General features: G+C 37.8%; 1 protein-coding gene across 1 annotated transcript; it reads left to right on the plus strand.

Moving 5' to 3' along the window:
* Nucleotides 1–2179: 2179 nt before the first annotated feature.
* Nucleotides 2180–13100, plus strand: syn2a (synapsin IIa). Its single transcript, XM_014338962.2, has 11 exons — nucleotides 2180–2802; nucleotides 7967–8024; nucleotides 8135–8226; nucleotides 8567–8723; nucleotides 8920–9009; nucleotides 9145–9207; nucleotides 9329–9471; nucleotides 9561–9635; nucleotides 10317–10419; nucleotides 10581–10727; nucleotides 10911–13100. The coding sequence occupies exons 1-11, from the start codon at nucleotides 2462–2464 to the stop codon at nucleotides 11043–11045; spliced, it is 1404 nt and encodes a 467-aa protein (XP_014194448.1). The 5' UTR covers nucleotides 2180–2461; the 3' UTR covers nucleotides 11046–13100.
* The last annotated feature ends 450 nt before the right edge of the window (nucleotides 13101–13550 follow it).

Raw genomic sequence — 13550 nt, forward strand, 5'->3', positions numbered from 1 at the left:
GATAACTGTAATGTCTGCCAGCATGCAACAAAACAGAGGAGCCTGTTAATCACAAATCTTTACACCATATCAACTGATAAACTGGACTAGCAAAAGCTTTGAGAGGGGAGAATTGGGCTCAAGTGATCTTGGTGTTCCACCCCCCCACCCCATATATGCAAGATGCACAGCTACAAGTATTCATGCATGCATAGTACATTCATAAAGAAATAGCAGCTAGTAACAGTTGTAAACATGCCAAAGCAGGATACAAACACAAGAGACATTTTCTCTCAGTACAGAAGTGGATCAATGAATTCACCACACACAAGGACAGTTGGCTGTGAGCACACAATATCTTCAATACAGTTCCATTTGTTTAGCAGTTTTCAGTAAGGTCATGTATTAAAGCTGCACAAGTTGATAAATGACATCTTTTTAGTTGCAGAAACATGAGGGGTGCTCCCCAAAGTCTGACCTGCATAAGCCCATCTATTCAGTGTACTCCTTAGTCTCGCTAGTTACTACAGTTGCTGCAGAAGCACTAAATTATTTAAACTCAGGAAATAAAGTGAGCCCACACTAGCTTGTTAGTGAAATGAGCTTTAACTTTAAATTTTATGAATTAGTATAACTTGTAGTTGAAGTGTGTCAGTAGGATTTAGCTGACGGGGCACAGTTAGTAGAGGGCAGGCCTGGACCCTGCTCAAATCTAAAGTCCTAAAGGTATACTTATCCCGCTGTCTTCTCTCCTTCCTCTTTTAAGCACCATTTATTTGCTTTGGCTCGCTAAACATAATCCAAATTGCTGCTAACAACTAGTCCTACAGAGTCAGTAAAAAATATATAGTAGATGACTGTCAACAGGTTTACAGGCATTTTGCACAAATGACAGAGATCAGGGTCAGAAAATACTAATATCATATTTCCCAGAATTTCCCTTAATCAGTGAAATGTAAAATGAATGAATAAATAGTTGTAGACCTGAAGTTCAATTCATAACATAAATTTATATTCCATAGAATTAATTATATAAATTATTATTATTATTATTATTATTATTATTATTATTATTATTATTATTATTATTATTATTATTATTATTATTATTGTGTCACGTTGCCAAGCAACAGAGGAATTTTCTCCAATTTCAGATTTTTAGTATTAGAGGAAATCTTCAAATTCTGTAAAAATATTTATAAAGCATAAAACTAATTCCATGTAAAAATTTAGCAATTTGAAATGTCATAAACAACATATAAAATATACACGGTATGTGCAAGTATCTCATAATATCTAAAAAAGTATTGTATTAATATTTTACCATGTTATTAATCGTTAAAATGCAGGACTGAAGTGGGGCTGTAAGATTTCTAGTTAACAAGTCATGCCATAATGAATGAAGTCATATAGTAATATTAGCCCTTCATTAGAAAATATACTCAAACTGCGATATAAAGATTCAATGTCCTGACTTGCAATTTTTTTTATGTGTGCCTATGTTTGAATTTATCTTTTTACACTTTAACAACCTTTTACCACTGCACATCACAAGTTATTGATTTATTGAATTGTTTAAAAAATCCAGTCTTTTGTTTTGTCTTATATAATTAATAAGTGCTTTACAGAAATTACTGTGTTTTTAGTGAACCTTGTGATAATTAGTGCTAAGAATATTGTATGCAGTGTTTTTATGCTCTCATAAGCATCAAACGTTTATATAAAATATAATGAACACAATGAATTGTGCCACCCGTAATGGAGACATGTTAGCCAAGTGAGTTTGTAATGTTTTTAAATTAAACAACTATTGTAGTAAATTATAATAAGGAAAATTATTACATAGAGAGAGATTCATTAAACAATTAAGACAGAGAGTTTTAGTGCATGAATTTGTTTCTCAAGGGACGGCTGATGACGCTTCTTCTCATTCACCAGTCCTAACAGCCATTTTAGATTTCATGGCTGCATTCTATAAGCAGGGAAAACAGCACCCAGACAGAGGGCAGGGTGAACCTGAGTAACAAGGGGAGTAGGAGTAAGGGGAGGGTGATGTAGTACACAGTACACCTTTTTGCACTTTCACTGGAAACCCCTCTATTTTTCATGCTCTGGTTCAAAAAAGGATGACGTCTCTAAGGCAGTAGAAAATGGGGGAGGGGTAGAAAAGGCAGGCATGCCGGGGGGAGAGAGAGGAGAGAGTGGAGGGCGATAGCAGGAAGGAGAGGCACAGCCAGAGCATCATTTGCAATGCTTGAGGAAAGCACGGGGTAAAGTGATTGGCTATGGAAGAGTGTAGCGTCACTGCCAGTGAGGGGGAGCTTCGAGGATGCTCCACTGAGCTGAGAGGGAATACATTTGTTGGGAGTTTGCACTGAGAGCTCAGCCATTATCAGCTGTACCACTGAGAACAGGGGCTTCTCGGCAGAATACTTTTCCACACCCAGTGCTTGTTGACTCTTCTTCTTGCTCCTCTGCAGCCATGAATTATTTGCGTCGGCGTCTCTCAGACAGCACGTTCATCTCCAACCTGCCCAATGGCTACATGACAGACCTTCAGAGGCCCGATCCTGCTCAGCCTCCTCCACCTGCCTCCAACACCCCTGCCAAGTCTCCGACATCTGGGCCAACACCTCCAGCCACTTCCCCTGCTCCAGAGAGGAAACCCCAGCCAGTTCAGTCGACAGGAGCGGGTTTCTTCAGTTCCATTACCAACGCTGTTAAGCAGACAGCTGCCTCTGCAGGGCTAGTGGAGCAGACCCAAGTCACGACACCTAAGAAGTTTAAAATTCTCCTGGTCATTGATGAACCACAACAGGAGTGGTAAGAGAAAATGCTGCTCTTATATCATTCGTGTTGTGTCATTCAGATGCTGCTGTAGGCATTGTTTCTATGTTTCAGCCATATAGCTGTTAGGTAATGGTTAAAGAACTGCTGAAACAACATCTCTATCAAGCACCCCGCAGAGATGAATGGGGAGTGCTGCTGTGGTTTGATGTTACACCATGCCAGTGTTCAGAATAATACACTCAGGCAGCCAAAACTTAATCAAAAACAATCCACTGATTCTCAGCAGTAATGCCATTATCCCAAGATGGAGGACTTTAAATGTCCTTTGTTTGCTCTTTTTTGTAAGAAATGCAAATGCTTTGTTTAATCGTTTTATTTAGTTTTGCATCTGTCTGTACAAAAAGCTGATTAAATAATTAAAAATGGTGAAATACTGCACTGGAATGTGATTTTTCACCATTTTTAAAAAAAGGAATGGTATTCCACAGGTTGTGCAGCATTGAGAACTGCATGTTATTTCTAATACTGCAGTGCTTCCCCTCAATCAATGGGGTTTCCCCCTGCTCACTGATGGAAGATCACATGGCATGACAAGAAATTAAACCTATGGTGCATAGGGTTCTCTTAGTTGTGAGTCCAACCTTAAAATGTATAACATAGTTATGTTTCTCAACCCTTAACCTCAATAACCTTAAGGCATTAAGCAGTTGTACTGGCAGCCGTGTCCTAGGGGATCTTAGTCAGAGGTAGCTTAAAGCAAGCATCTTTGTCAGTCGACTGCTTGAAGGACTTAAAATGTTCTAAATGAGTGTATGCATGGATTTATATGGAAATTACTTTGCGTGTTGTCAAACAATAGAATATATTTGATTAACTCTCTCACCACATGACAAACATTTATTTACGCTGGTGGCATGTTTTTCACTGCAGCATATCCAGTCATTTTCAGTTACCACCTAGACATAGAAAGCATAGAACTGTAACTTAACTCTTTAATGCCTTTGATGCCTTTTTAACTGTATACCACAGAGTATACAGTTAAAAAGAATGAAAAGAATCAGCTTGCTTCACTTTTAAACATATACACATAAGATATCTTGCAGTTACATGTATTTTCAGCAATGTGAAATTTGTTTATTCACATTGCTGAAAATACATGTTTATTCATATTCATAGACTACACCTTATTCAAAGCTGTAGTCTATTATTCCCCCAAATCAGCTGGGATAGGCTTCAGCCCCCCAGTGTATCTAAAGTGGATAAGCAGTTAAGCAGTTAGCTGGATGGATGAAAACACCAATAGTTGAAGGAATATAGTAATAGGTAGACAGCATGGTAAAATTTGTCAACACATCATGTCTCAGAAGGTTAATATGTTACCGTTGTTCTATATCATGTATCAACCTTAGCTAAATGCCACTGTGTGTGTGTTTATTTGTGCAGGACTGGCCATTAATGGATTAGAAACCCTGATCGTTGTTGATAATAAGATGAGACCCTCGTTAGCAGGATGGATGCCAGCTTTTATATTCACTTGTTCTATATTTCTTATGAGAGGAAAGGAAGATCAAATATTGCTCTGCATATCTGGCACAGAAACAAGATATAGTAAATTCAACTAAAGTTTTGCCCTTCATCAAAGACCCTTCTTATAAATAATGTAGGTTGAGTCGGTTGAGCTGATAGGATGTGGCATTATTTTTACTGTCAGCATACAACAGGAGCAAATATGTAGAAACTCCTGTGTAAAAACCTTAGGTAATTATCTGCCCTGACTGTACCTATATTGCAGATAAATCCATTTTGAAGCTTGATGTGTTCATAACATGTGCAGTTTACTGTTGTTGCAATGTGCATCTAGTGCATAGCCACTTTGGACATCAGCTTTCAAAGGGCTTCCTCTTTCTTGAGCCTGCATCTATTTTTTAGGCCTGCTCAATATCACCACGAGGGAGATATTACATGTTTGACTAGGTTTTGTTTCTTTTGGACAGGTTTTATGGGACCTTTTGCCTAGTGATTTATGGTCACTATTTCAGTATAAATCAGTTTACATAGTGTAGGCTGGGATTGCTTTGTTTTGTTTAGCCTTTGTACTCATTCTGTTAGAGCATAGAAACCCTAACCGAGAACGATTCGGTGAAAAAAGTTTCAGAATAGATGTTTTTATATTAATACATGTTTTGTTTTCCTTTGCCATGTTGGCACAGTGTACGTTTTTGCTTTGTATTGCTTACATGCTCACTGTGTGGCAGGATGTCCAGACTTTTGTCTGCACACTGCTGCAAATGTAAGGAAAATTAATGAGAACCTGCTGGCCCAGGACACAATTGAAATCAAGAGAGGTCTCCGGGCTAATTGCATCTGTGAGAAGGCTCAACCATTAAATTCTGTTTACTTTCTAAAACATTTAATTATTTTTCACTTCTGAATGTTTCTGTAACATATCTAATTGCCTGTAACTTATATGTTTTATTATTAGATATCTCATGTCTTTTATGTACCCAGAGCTGGGCAAAGATGAAATCACAGTAAGCGTAGAATGACACGAAATCTAGAATATAGAGAAAACAGAAGATATTAGTATAGACATTCTATTCTCTTCATTATACAACAAGCTAAGCAGAATACTTACAGTGTGTCGTGAAATCTGGGTGTTTACCAGGGTCAGAGCACAGACTGATGCTTTTTGTTATTCAGCCAGTGTTTGACTTGTTAGATGAGGCTGTCAGTCATGAAGAGTTGTTTATTTTGTTCCAGGATGGCTGTGCTATAATTTGCTTTTACAGGACAGGAGGAGCAGATGGCTCACTGTCTTACTTATCAGACTAATGGCTGAGATGCCTTGGTTCCTTGCACACACTATATAATGTAGCTCAGTTTCAGAAACAGCATTTCTTTAATTGAATTGCTCAATGTTAAAAATTACCCAAAAAATAATTAGTCTACTGCTTCATCTGATATCAGAAGAAGATGCTGTGAGCTTAATCTAGTTCAGACATTGCCAATATGTGAGAGTGAATGTTACGCAAGCAAAGTAATAAGACATTAACATTCAGCAAGGATTCTGCCTTACCAAGCCCTCAGTGACTCATCTGAAAAAATGTCTTTCATAGCAATCTTTAATTTGGCAAATGTTTTACAGCATTTAGCCAAAAGCAGCATCCCCTTAAACCTTAGATGATCCTGAGGACATTGTGTGCCATTCCATTTTATATTTTTATGCTATTTTGGCTGAGCTGAATGAATATAGCTCATGTTCGACAGAGGATATAAATTTTTTTAATGTTAGAATGTTAGAATTCTTGTCTTGGTTCCTTAAATGAGCAGCTGTGCTGCAGCCATAGTTATAGGTATGAGCATTAGTGCAGGAACAGTCATTTTGGAGCTACTAAAGTGATAAGTGTGTGTCACTATTGATGTTGGATAAGGGTTTATGTGTGGTGCAATACAAATAATAATCAAACTCTCGTTGAATTAAATGAATTATTGTAGTTTTTTGTGGAGCTATGTAAACATATTGGCCTTTAAAGGGTTAAAATAAAAAGAATTCTAATTAATTTTTCCTATTTATATTTCAGATTGAAGTAGTTTTAAAAGCGTTATCACTGAAAACAAAACATTAATTTCTTATTTGTTTTTTAACCTCACGTTTAATTCAAGTCAAAAGAACCCCTGTTGATTCTTACAAATCAATGATCCATGTAAACATCTACTGTCATGCTTCCTCGTTTCAAACCAAGCAGGTGTGAAGCCAGCAGTCAAATCCAAAGGAAGAAATAAATATAGTTTTATATAAAAATAAAGTTATTGGTTTTTGGACGAAAGCTAAACTTGACACCAGAGAATCTGTTTGCTGCGAGCTGACAGCCACATTCTAATGCATATTAATGTAGTGCATTGAAAGATCACTTCTTTAAATGTGTGGCTTCGGTGGCCTTTTCAGTGTGCTGAGCTGAGACGTTCTTTGCACAGTGAATAACCATGAATCAATCACATAACCACACCTCTTCTATACAGTCATTCCTTATGCTAAAAAATATTATTATTATAAATATTAATTTTAAAAAAGCTTATTTGTACAAAATAAAACTTATCGTGCATGATGTACTTGATTTCAGGGATCATGTTTTGGAAATAATATCTTTTTTGTGTAGGTTGGCAGAGAGCATTCATTGCAGTGCAAAGCAGGCTCTTCATTTTCCTAAATATTAGAGCGGTGATTCATATTTTAATGCTTGTTTTCTTCAGCAGCCAAGTAGATCCCAATGCTCTAATTACATTTTGAATGAATTATTCAGCTTTTCCTCCCTGTGTGACAGGAGGGTGATGCAAATGAAAAGGAAGCCCAAGTAGGAAGTGAAAAACATGTTTGCAAAATATACTTACATCATGCGTCATAATGTCACATTGTCTACAAATTTTCTTTGAATATAGCTATAATAATTTATGTAGCACACTTGCACTGTAGTAGCTGGTGGTTAGATTTAGTATGAACTTGAACCTGTGGAAATTCAAACCAAAATTCGAGCTTAACAATGGCAGCTTGAGAGAAGGATCTTTATTTGTGCTCTCCCTAGTATTGATTTGTCCCAGTAGTATCTGTGGCCACAGCTTATCTTGTCTGGGCCATCCCCTGTATATCAGTAAGAGACACAGAAATAATAGGCGCAAAATCGCTGTGAGGCTTTGGCAGTTTTCATCCATGTGTAGTTTTTGGTCACTGATCCACCTTAATCGTAAAACCCCGTGATAAGACTTCCTCTTCAACAGTGATCCAGGTGACGAAAAATGTGGGGTGTCACATTTATTTTTAAGAGCTGAATTACAAGTCTGAAAGGTGCAACCATTTTTGGGAATCTTTGAATTCAGTGAATGTTGCCTCATTGCATCATCCGTGTTATCCCCCGTAGGCACTACTGTTACTGCCAGATTGAGGGGGAAAGGTGTTGGAAATCTGCAGTTAGAAAACCACAAAGTGACATGTCTGGATTGTAATACTTCATGCACTTCACACATTTGCACATATTGAGCAGTGATTTATGATCCATATTTTGTGTTATATTTGTTGCAAAGTAAAAACTAATATGATCATTATACTCAGAGGTGCAGTCAGTTGAATCTATTTTGGAAATCTCTGTAATCCTGTTGTTGTATTTGTGATTACATTAAAAGTTAATGCTTTCTTTTTACCCAGGGCCAAATTATTCCGCGGAAAGAAAATACTTGGGGATTATGACATCAAAGTGGAACAGGTACAATTCATCAGCCAAATTAAATCCATTGCAAGTACGCTTTGAGTGCAGAGTATGCGAGTTCATAAGTTTAAATGCACTGTTCTCTTTTCTAACGATCAACTCCCTAGGCTGAATTCAACGAGATCAATGTCATAGCTCATGCAAATGGAACCTGCGATGTTAACATGCAGGTTCTGAGAAATGGTACCAAGGTTGTCAGGTAAGACACATGCAAACACACACAGAGAAGATTCAATGTAAAGTGCTGTTTATGTAGCACTTTTCTAGTTTTACTCAAAGTACTTTAGACTGCAAGTCACATCTAACCATACAGTCATGCAGCCCTTTACTTTGCACACTTCTTATCTACTTCACATCCCATAGTTCATCTTCACCAGTTAATCTAACAAAATGAGTCACTTTCGCTTTCTTTTTTTAAATCAATATATATACACTAACAGTCCCTACCTGATTTATCTACATTGTTATCAACACTTTAAACAGCCTGTCATTTTTATGGTGAGTTCTCGTCACATCTATGCTGTAATTCTATTTTTTAGGTCATTCAAGCCAGACTTTGTCCTCATTCGTCAACATGCCTTCAGTATGACCCAGAATGAAGATTTTCGCAACCTGATCATTGGCCTGCAGTATGGTGGTGTGCCAAGCATCAATACCCTCGAGTCCATCTACAACCTGTGTGACAAGCCGTGGGCGGTATGCAATCAGCAGTCAGGCAGTGGTTTACTTAGAACAATAGTAGCAGGCAGATGGATGAAAACACTAATCTTTTCTGAATGCCCTGGTTCTGGATTGCATTTCATATTGTTTAAAAAATTCTGTGAAACAATTTCCAACTTTTGTATGTTTGTCGGTTATTTCTTTATGTCTGTTTATCTTTATGCATGTGCAGTTTGCCCAGCTTATCAACACCTGCAGAAAGTTAGGTCCTGAGAAGTTCCCTCTGATCGAACAGACTTTTTACCCAAACTACAAGGAGATGGTGAGAACCATGTCATCTCCCCCATTTTTACTGCACAAATTGAAAATGTTTTTATTTGTTATTGTAATTAAAAACTTTGTTAATGTGTGAAGGGATAACGTAAGAAGTAACTCAAATTATAACTTGTTACTTTAGGTAAGCATGCCATCGTTTCCTGTTGTTGTGAAGATTGGACACGCCCACTCTGGTATTGGAAAGGTATACAGGTTGTTCCTGTTGCAATAATATGAAAGTATGCAGACTGTGGATATACTCTTCATTAAAACAACTATCTTTTTTCAATATTTTACTATTTTCTGTCTAATCATTTTGTGCACAGGTGAAGGTGGACAACCACAGTAAGTTCCAGGACATAGCTAGTGTTGTGGCTCTTACCCAGACCTACACCACCACAGAGCCTCTCATTGACTCCAAGTACGATATCAGAATCCAGAAGATTGGCACCGACTACAAAGCTTACATGTATGTAGAACACTTTTGTTGCTTGGCATTACAAATAAAACAGAAGATGGGCTGACATTGCTTTAATTTGTGCAATTTACCCATATCAGGAGAACTTCCATATCTGGTAACTGGAAGACCAACACAGGCTCAGCTATGCTTGAACAAGTGGCCATGACTGATAGGTGAGAATGCTACAGTCAGTGTTTGATGTTTATGCAAGCATTGTGGTTATAAAGGGATAGATGGTCAGCAACAATGCTCATGTAGGCTGTGGTGTTTAAATGGTATTCACTTGGTACTAAAGGCCTTTAATTAAATAAATAAAGGTATGAAGAAAAGGATCTCTGAATGTACACCACATCAAACCTTCAAGCACCAGGTGTCACTCATGTCAGCTAAGAACAGGAAACTGAAGCTACACCAAAACTCCCTGATCATTGCACTGCCACCAGCCTTAATCATTAATCCAAGACAGGATGGATCCATGTTTTCATGTTGTTTCTGCCCCTGCCATCTAAGTATTAAAGCAGAAATTAAGACTCATCAGACAGGCATTATTTTTTAGTTTTGGTGTAGCTTCAGTTTCCTGTTCTTAGCTGACATGAGTGACACCTGGTGCGTCAAGGTTTGATGTGTTGTACATTCAGAGATCCTTTTCTTCATACCTAACCAAAGAATGGTTATTGGAGTTACTGTTGGCTCTCTCAGCTCAAAACACTCTGGCAATTCTCTTCCTATATTTGGCATCAACAAAGCATTTTTGCCTAGAGTTGCTCAACTTAAATTTCAACCGGTCATCTTGGCAATGTCTGTATGCCTAAATGTATTTAGTTGGTTTCAAGTTACATATTTTTTTTTGTTAGGTACAAGATGTGGGTTGACACCTGCTCAGAGATTTTCGGGGGTCTGGATATTTGTGCAGTTAAAGCTATCCATGGGAAAGATGGCAGAGACTACATCACTGAAGTAGGAATCTAGGACTGTCATGTTTAAAAGTGAACTTGTACATTTGAAACATACTGAATATACTGTTTGACATGAATGTCACATTTTATATTAGGCCAAGCTTTTTACAAGACACTGCCCTCTGCTGTCTCTCTACTGTAACTATCTTCCACTTGTCATAGGTGGTTGGTTCTTCCATGCCGCTGGTAGGTGAACACCAGGCTGAGGATCGACAGCTCATTGCAGACATGGTGCTAGCAAAAATGAACGAGTTAGTGGAGAAAGAAGCTAATGCTCCCAAGAGACCCACCACCATACAACCATCCCAGGTACAGCAACACACAGGCACAGCAGTTAGAAGCAGTAGCGTTGTGCTAGTTTTGTTTTTGTTTCTGTTTTTGAATATTGTCAGTGGTGTGTACTATAAGATTAAAAAAATATTTAGCTGTTATAATTTTTCACCAATTAACTGTTGAATGAGTAAATTCCTAAAAAAAAAATTCTGTTTTTAGGGGACCGGCCAGAAGGGAGAGATTACTGGTGAACCCACCAAGAACGGTGCTGGGCGCCCGCCTCAAGGTTGTCTGCAGTACATTCTTGACTGTAATGGCGTTGCAGTGGGTCCGAAACCAGTCCAGGCCAACTGAGTAACCCAGTAGAATGGGGATATCTGAGAGTCTAGATAACAGCGATGTACCTGCTGAACACATGCACAGACGTGTGTATGCGTGTGTGCGTGTGTGGATGCTCATAGCTAGAGTCAAATTTTTTGGTGGCGTGAGCTCAGTACAGATGAGTGCTGGCCTGGACTGTGTTTTAAACTCTATGCAGTGTCAAAACGTACTGTCTACTTGTTGACCTGTTGATTTAAGTGTGCTTTTATAGGACACCTGTGTTTCAGTAGCTGTGGTTTTTCTTTGGGGCTGTTGTTGATGATGTAAAATGCAGATTGTGCCTACAATGAGTTCGGTGCTGCTCTGTGCTACTCGTTTAACGCAGCTATGGATCTTTCATTTGCCCTTCCCACTCCTTTTCTTTTTGTTTTGGTGTGTACCTTTAGATATTGTTCAAACTGTGGAAGATTGTACAGTTTGAAACTTGTGTATATCTCAATATGTAAACAGTGGGTGTGTATGGCTGTAGTAGTGATTATTTTCGTACTAATACTAATAAATAGAGTTTTTTTTATTTGTTTTGCATGATTGATAGAAAGGCAGGTGCAAGTCAGTTATAAATGTCTGATCAAGTGGGATGTTCACGTAACATCGCTGTTACACCGCTGTATTTATCTAAGCTGTGTTCCCTGTGATTCATGCATTGTGAATGTGTCATAAGAAATGCATATTATAAGTTGTACAGGATAAAGTGTAGAGATACAGTAGAGACATACAGTATATTGCCTTTCCAAAATCTTTTTTTTCTCTTTTTCATTACTAGTTTCACTAGAAAAGAGATTATACAGAGTTTTAATAGATATTTAATCGATAATAGAATTAGTCTAAGATGTATTGATGATTTTATTATGCAGAAGGTGTGCAGGTGTCTACAGACAACTTCTATATATTTTGAACCAAAGAACATATCGGTTACTTTTAATCAGTCTTTGCACTCCAGTAACCCACAACGTAAATACCAGTGATGAGACCGTTAATTCTGCGGCTGTCACACGGAGTGTGCAATTTAATCAGAGCTGAGCGCTCCAAGATAACAGTTATGTTTTCAAATTGCTTGTTGTAAGTCACACAGCAGTGAACTGACGCTGCATTCAAGCTGTTGTGTGGAGGCAGACATTGTTTCTGATAATAAAAAGCTGTGTAATGTATGATTTGCCCCCTCCATTCCTTACTCTCACTCTGGAGATCAGCTATCATTGGAGGTGTTGCCATGACAACAGTGCAAGTGTTCTGAGATTTAGTCTGGATTCCGGTAGTAGTACTGTGTCCCCATTACTGCCATTCAAAGATTCCTGTGAGATGTTGGAAGTTGCAATAATTTATTTATTCATTTTGACTCTTTTAGAACAATAATGTATTTTTTTTAATCCAACCAATCATCAAATTGATACGACAAAGCTATAGCCATCCATGCATTAAATTGTGTTTAGACAAGTGGGTTGTTGGGTTTTGTTTTGTTTTTTTTACACAATCGATCGTTGTCCAGTGGCTTTTGTGTGGAAGCCATTTCGTATATCCAATACAATAAATGGTGTAACAGCTAAAAAGCAACCAAATCAACTGTAAAAAATAAATCCGCACCATTTTCCAACAATTTGTTTGTTACAACAGTATAAAACATGTTCAGCAAGTTCTGTGTGCAGTCTTTTTCTAAGTTGTATAAAGTGCCATTGTAACTGTGAGCGTGTCCTTGTAAAAGCCATGCCTGCGGCTTATTGGATGTGTTGTTCTGTTTAATAGGAAGTATGCCATGACAATGATTTTCAAAGGAAGAACATGCAGAGGTACCCCATCAGTAATAGCTGCATGGTGACGCCTTGGTCAGTGATTGTGATTATTTGGTCACTGTGTTGAGGTGGAACTTGTGTCGTCAGACCTAGTGAACTGTATGAGTTAAAGACCGTGGTACTTCTGAGGCCAGTGTTGAGCTGTTCGTATCAAGATCAGAGGACAATATATTGTAGAGGGGAAAAAATCCTCTCTGGAAATTCAACCTCTGTCACTGGCAATAAAGCTTCCTTTGCAATACATGCTTGGTCTGTGTCCTCGTATGTGTTACGATTTTATTAATTTTATTCATTATGGCAACACTGGGTAATATGACAGGCTCATCTAAATTACACAGTCTAGTGGGCAGAAGTTCAGCTGCTAAGTGCACATACTGCGATGCTTCCAATGCATGAAATTATATCTGTATTGTGAAAGAGATGGTGATAACACATCTCCTCTGCTTTGTGCCTTCATATTGTGCTGTTTGTCTTATATGTTGAGAATGTGGGATATTTTATTTGTATCAGACAAGTTAATAAATAAAACAGTAATCATGGAGAACTGGCTACTCTACATATGAACACATATGAAGCTTTCATTTATCATTTTGTCTCCATAGCTGTTACAATCATAATTATTATTTTCACAAACACTTGCTCTAAAGCTCATCCTCAAATGTAAAGTGTTTAAAAAAACAAAAAAAACAAA

The sequence above is a fragment of the Haplochromis burtoni genome, unplaced genomic scaffold, assembly GCF_018398535.1.
Source record: "Haplochromis burtoni strain Fernald_Lab_line unplaced genomic scaffold, NCSU_Asbu1 Contig_252, whole genome shotgun sequence".
Lineage (NCBI taxonomy): Eukaryota > Metazoa > Chordata > Actinopteri > Cichliformes > Cichlidae > Haplochromis > Haplochromis burtoni.

Coding starts and splice junctions, on each gene's coding strand:
- syn2a (XM_014338962.2), top strand. CDS start 2,462: ATGAATTATTTGCGTCGGCGTCTCTCAGACAGCACGTTCATCTCCAAC. Junction 2,803..7,966: donor GATGAACCACAACAGGAGTG/GTAAGAGAAAAT, acceptor CTTTTTACCCAG/GGCCAAATTATTCCGCGGAA. Junction 8,025..8,134: donor ATGACATCAAAGTGGAACAG/GTACAATTCATC, acceptor TCAACTCCCTAG/GCTGAATTCAACGAGATCAA.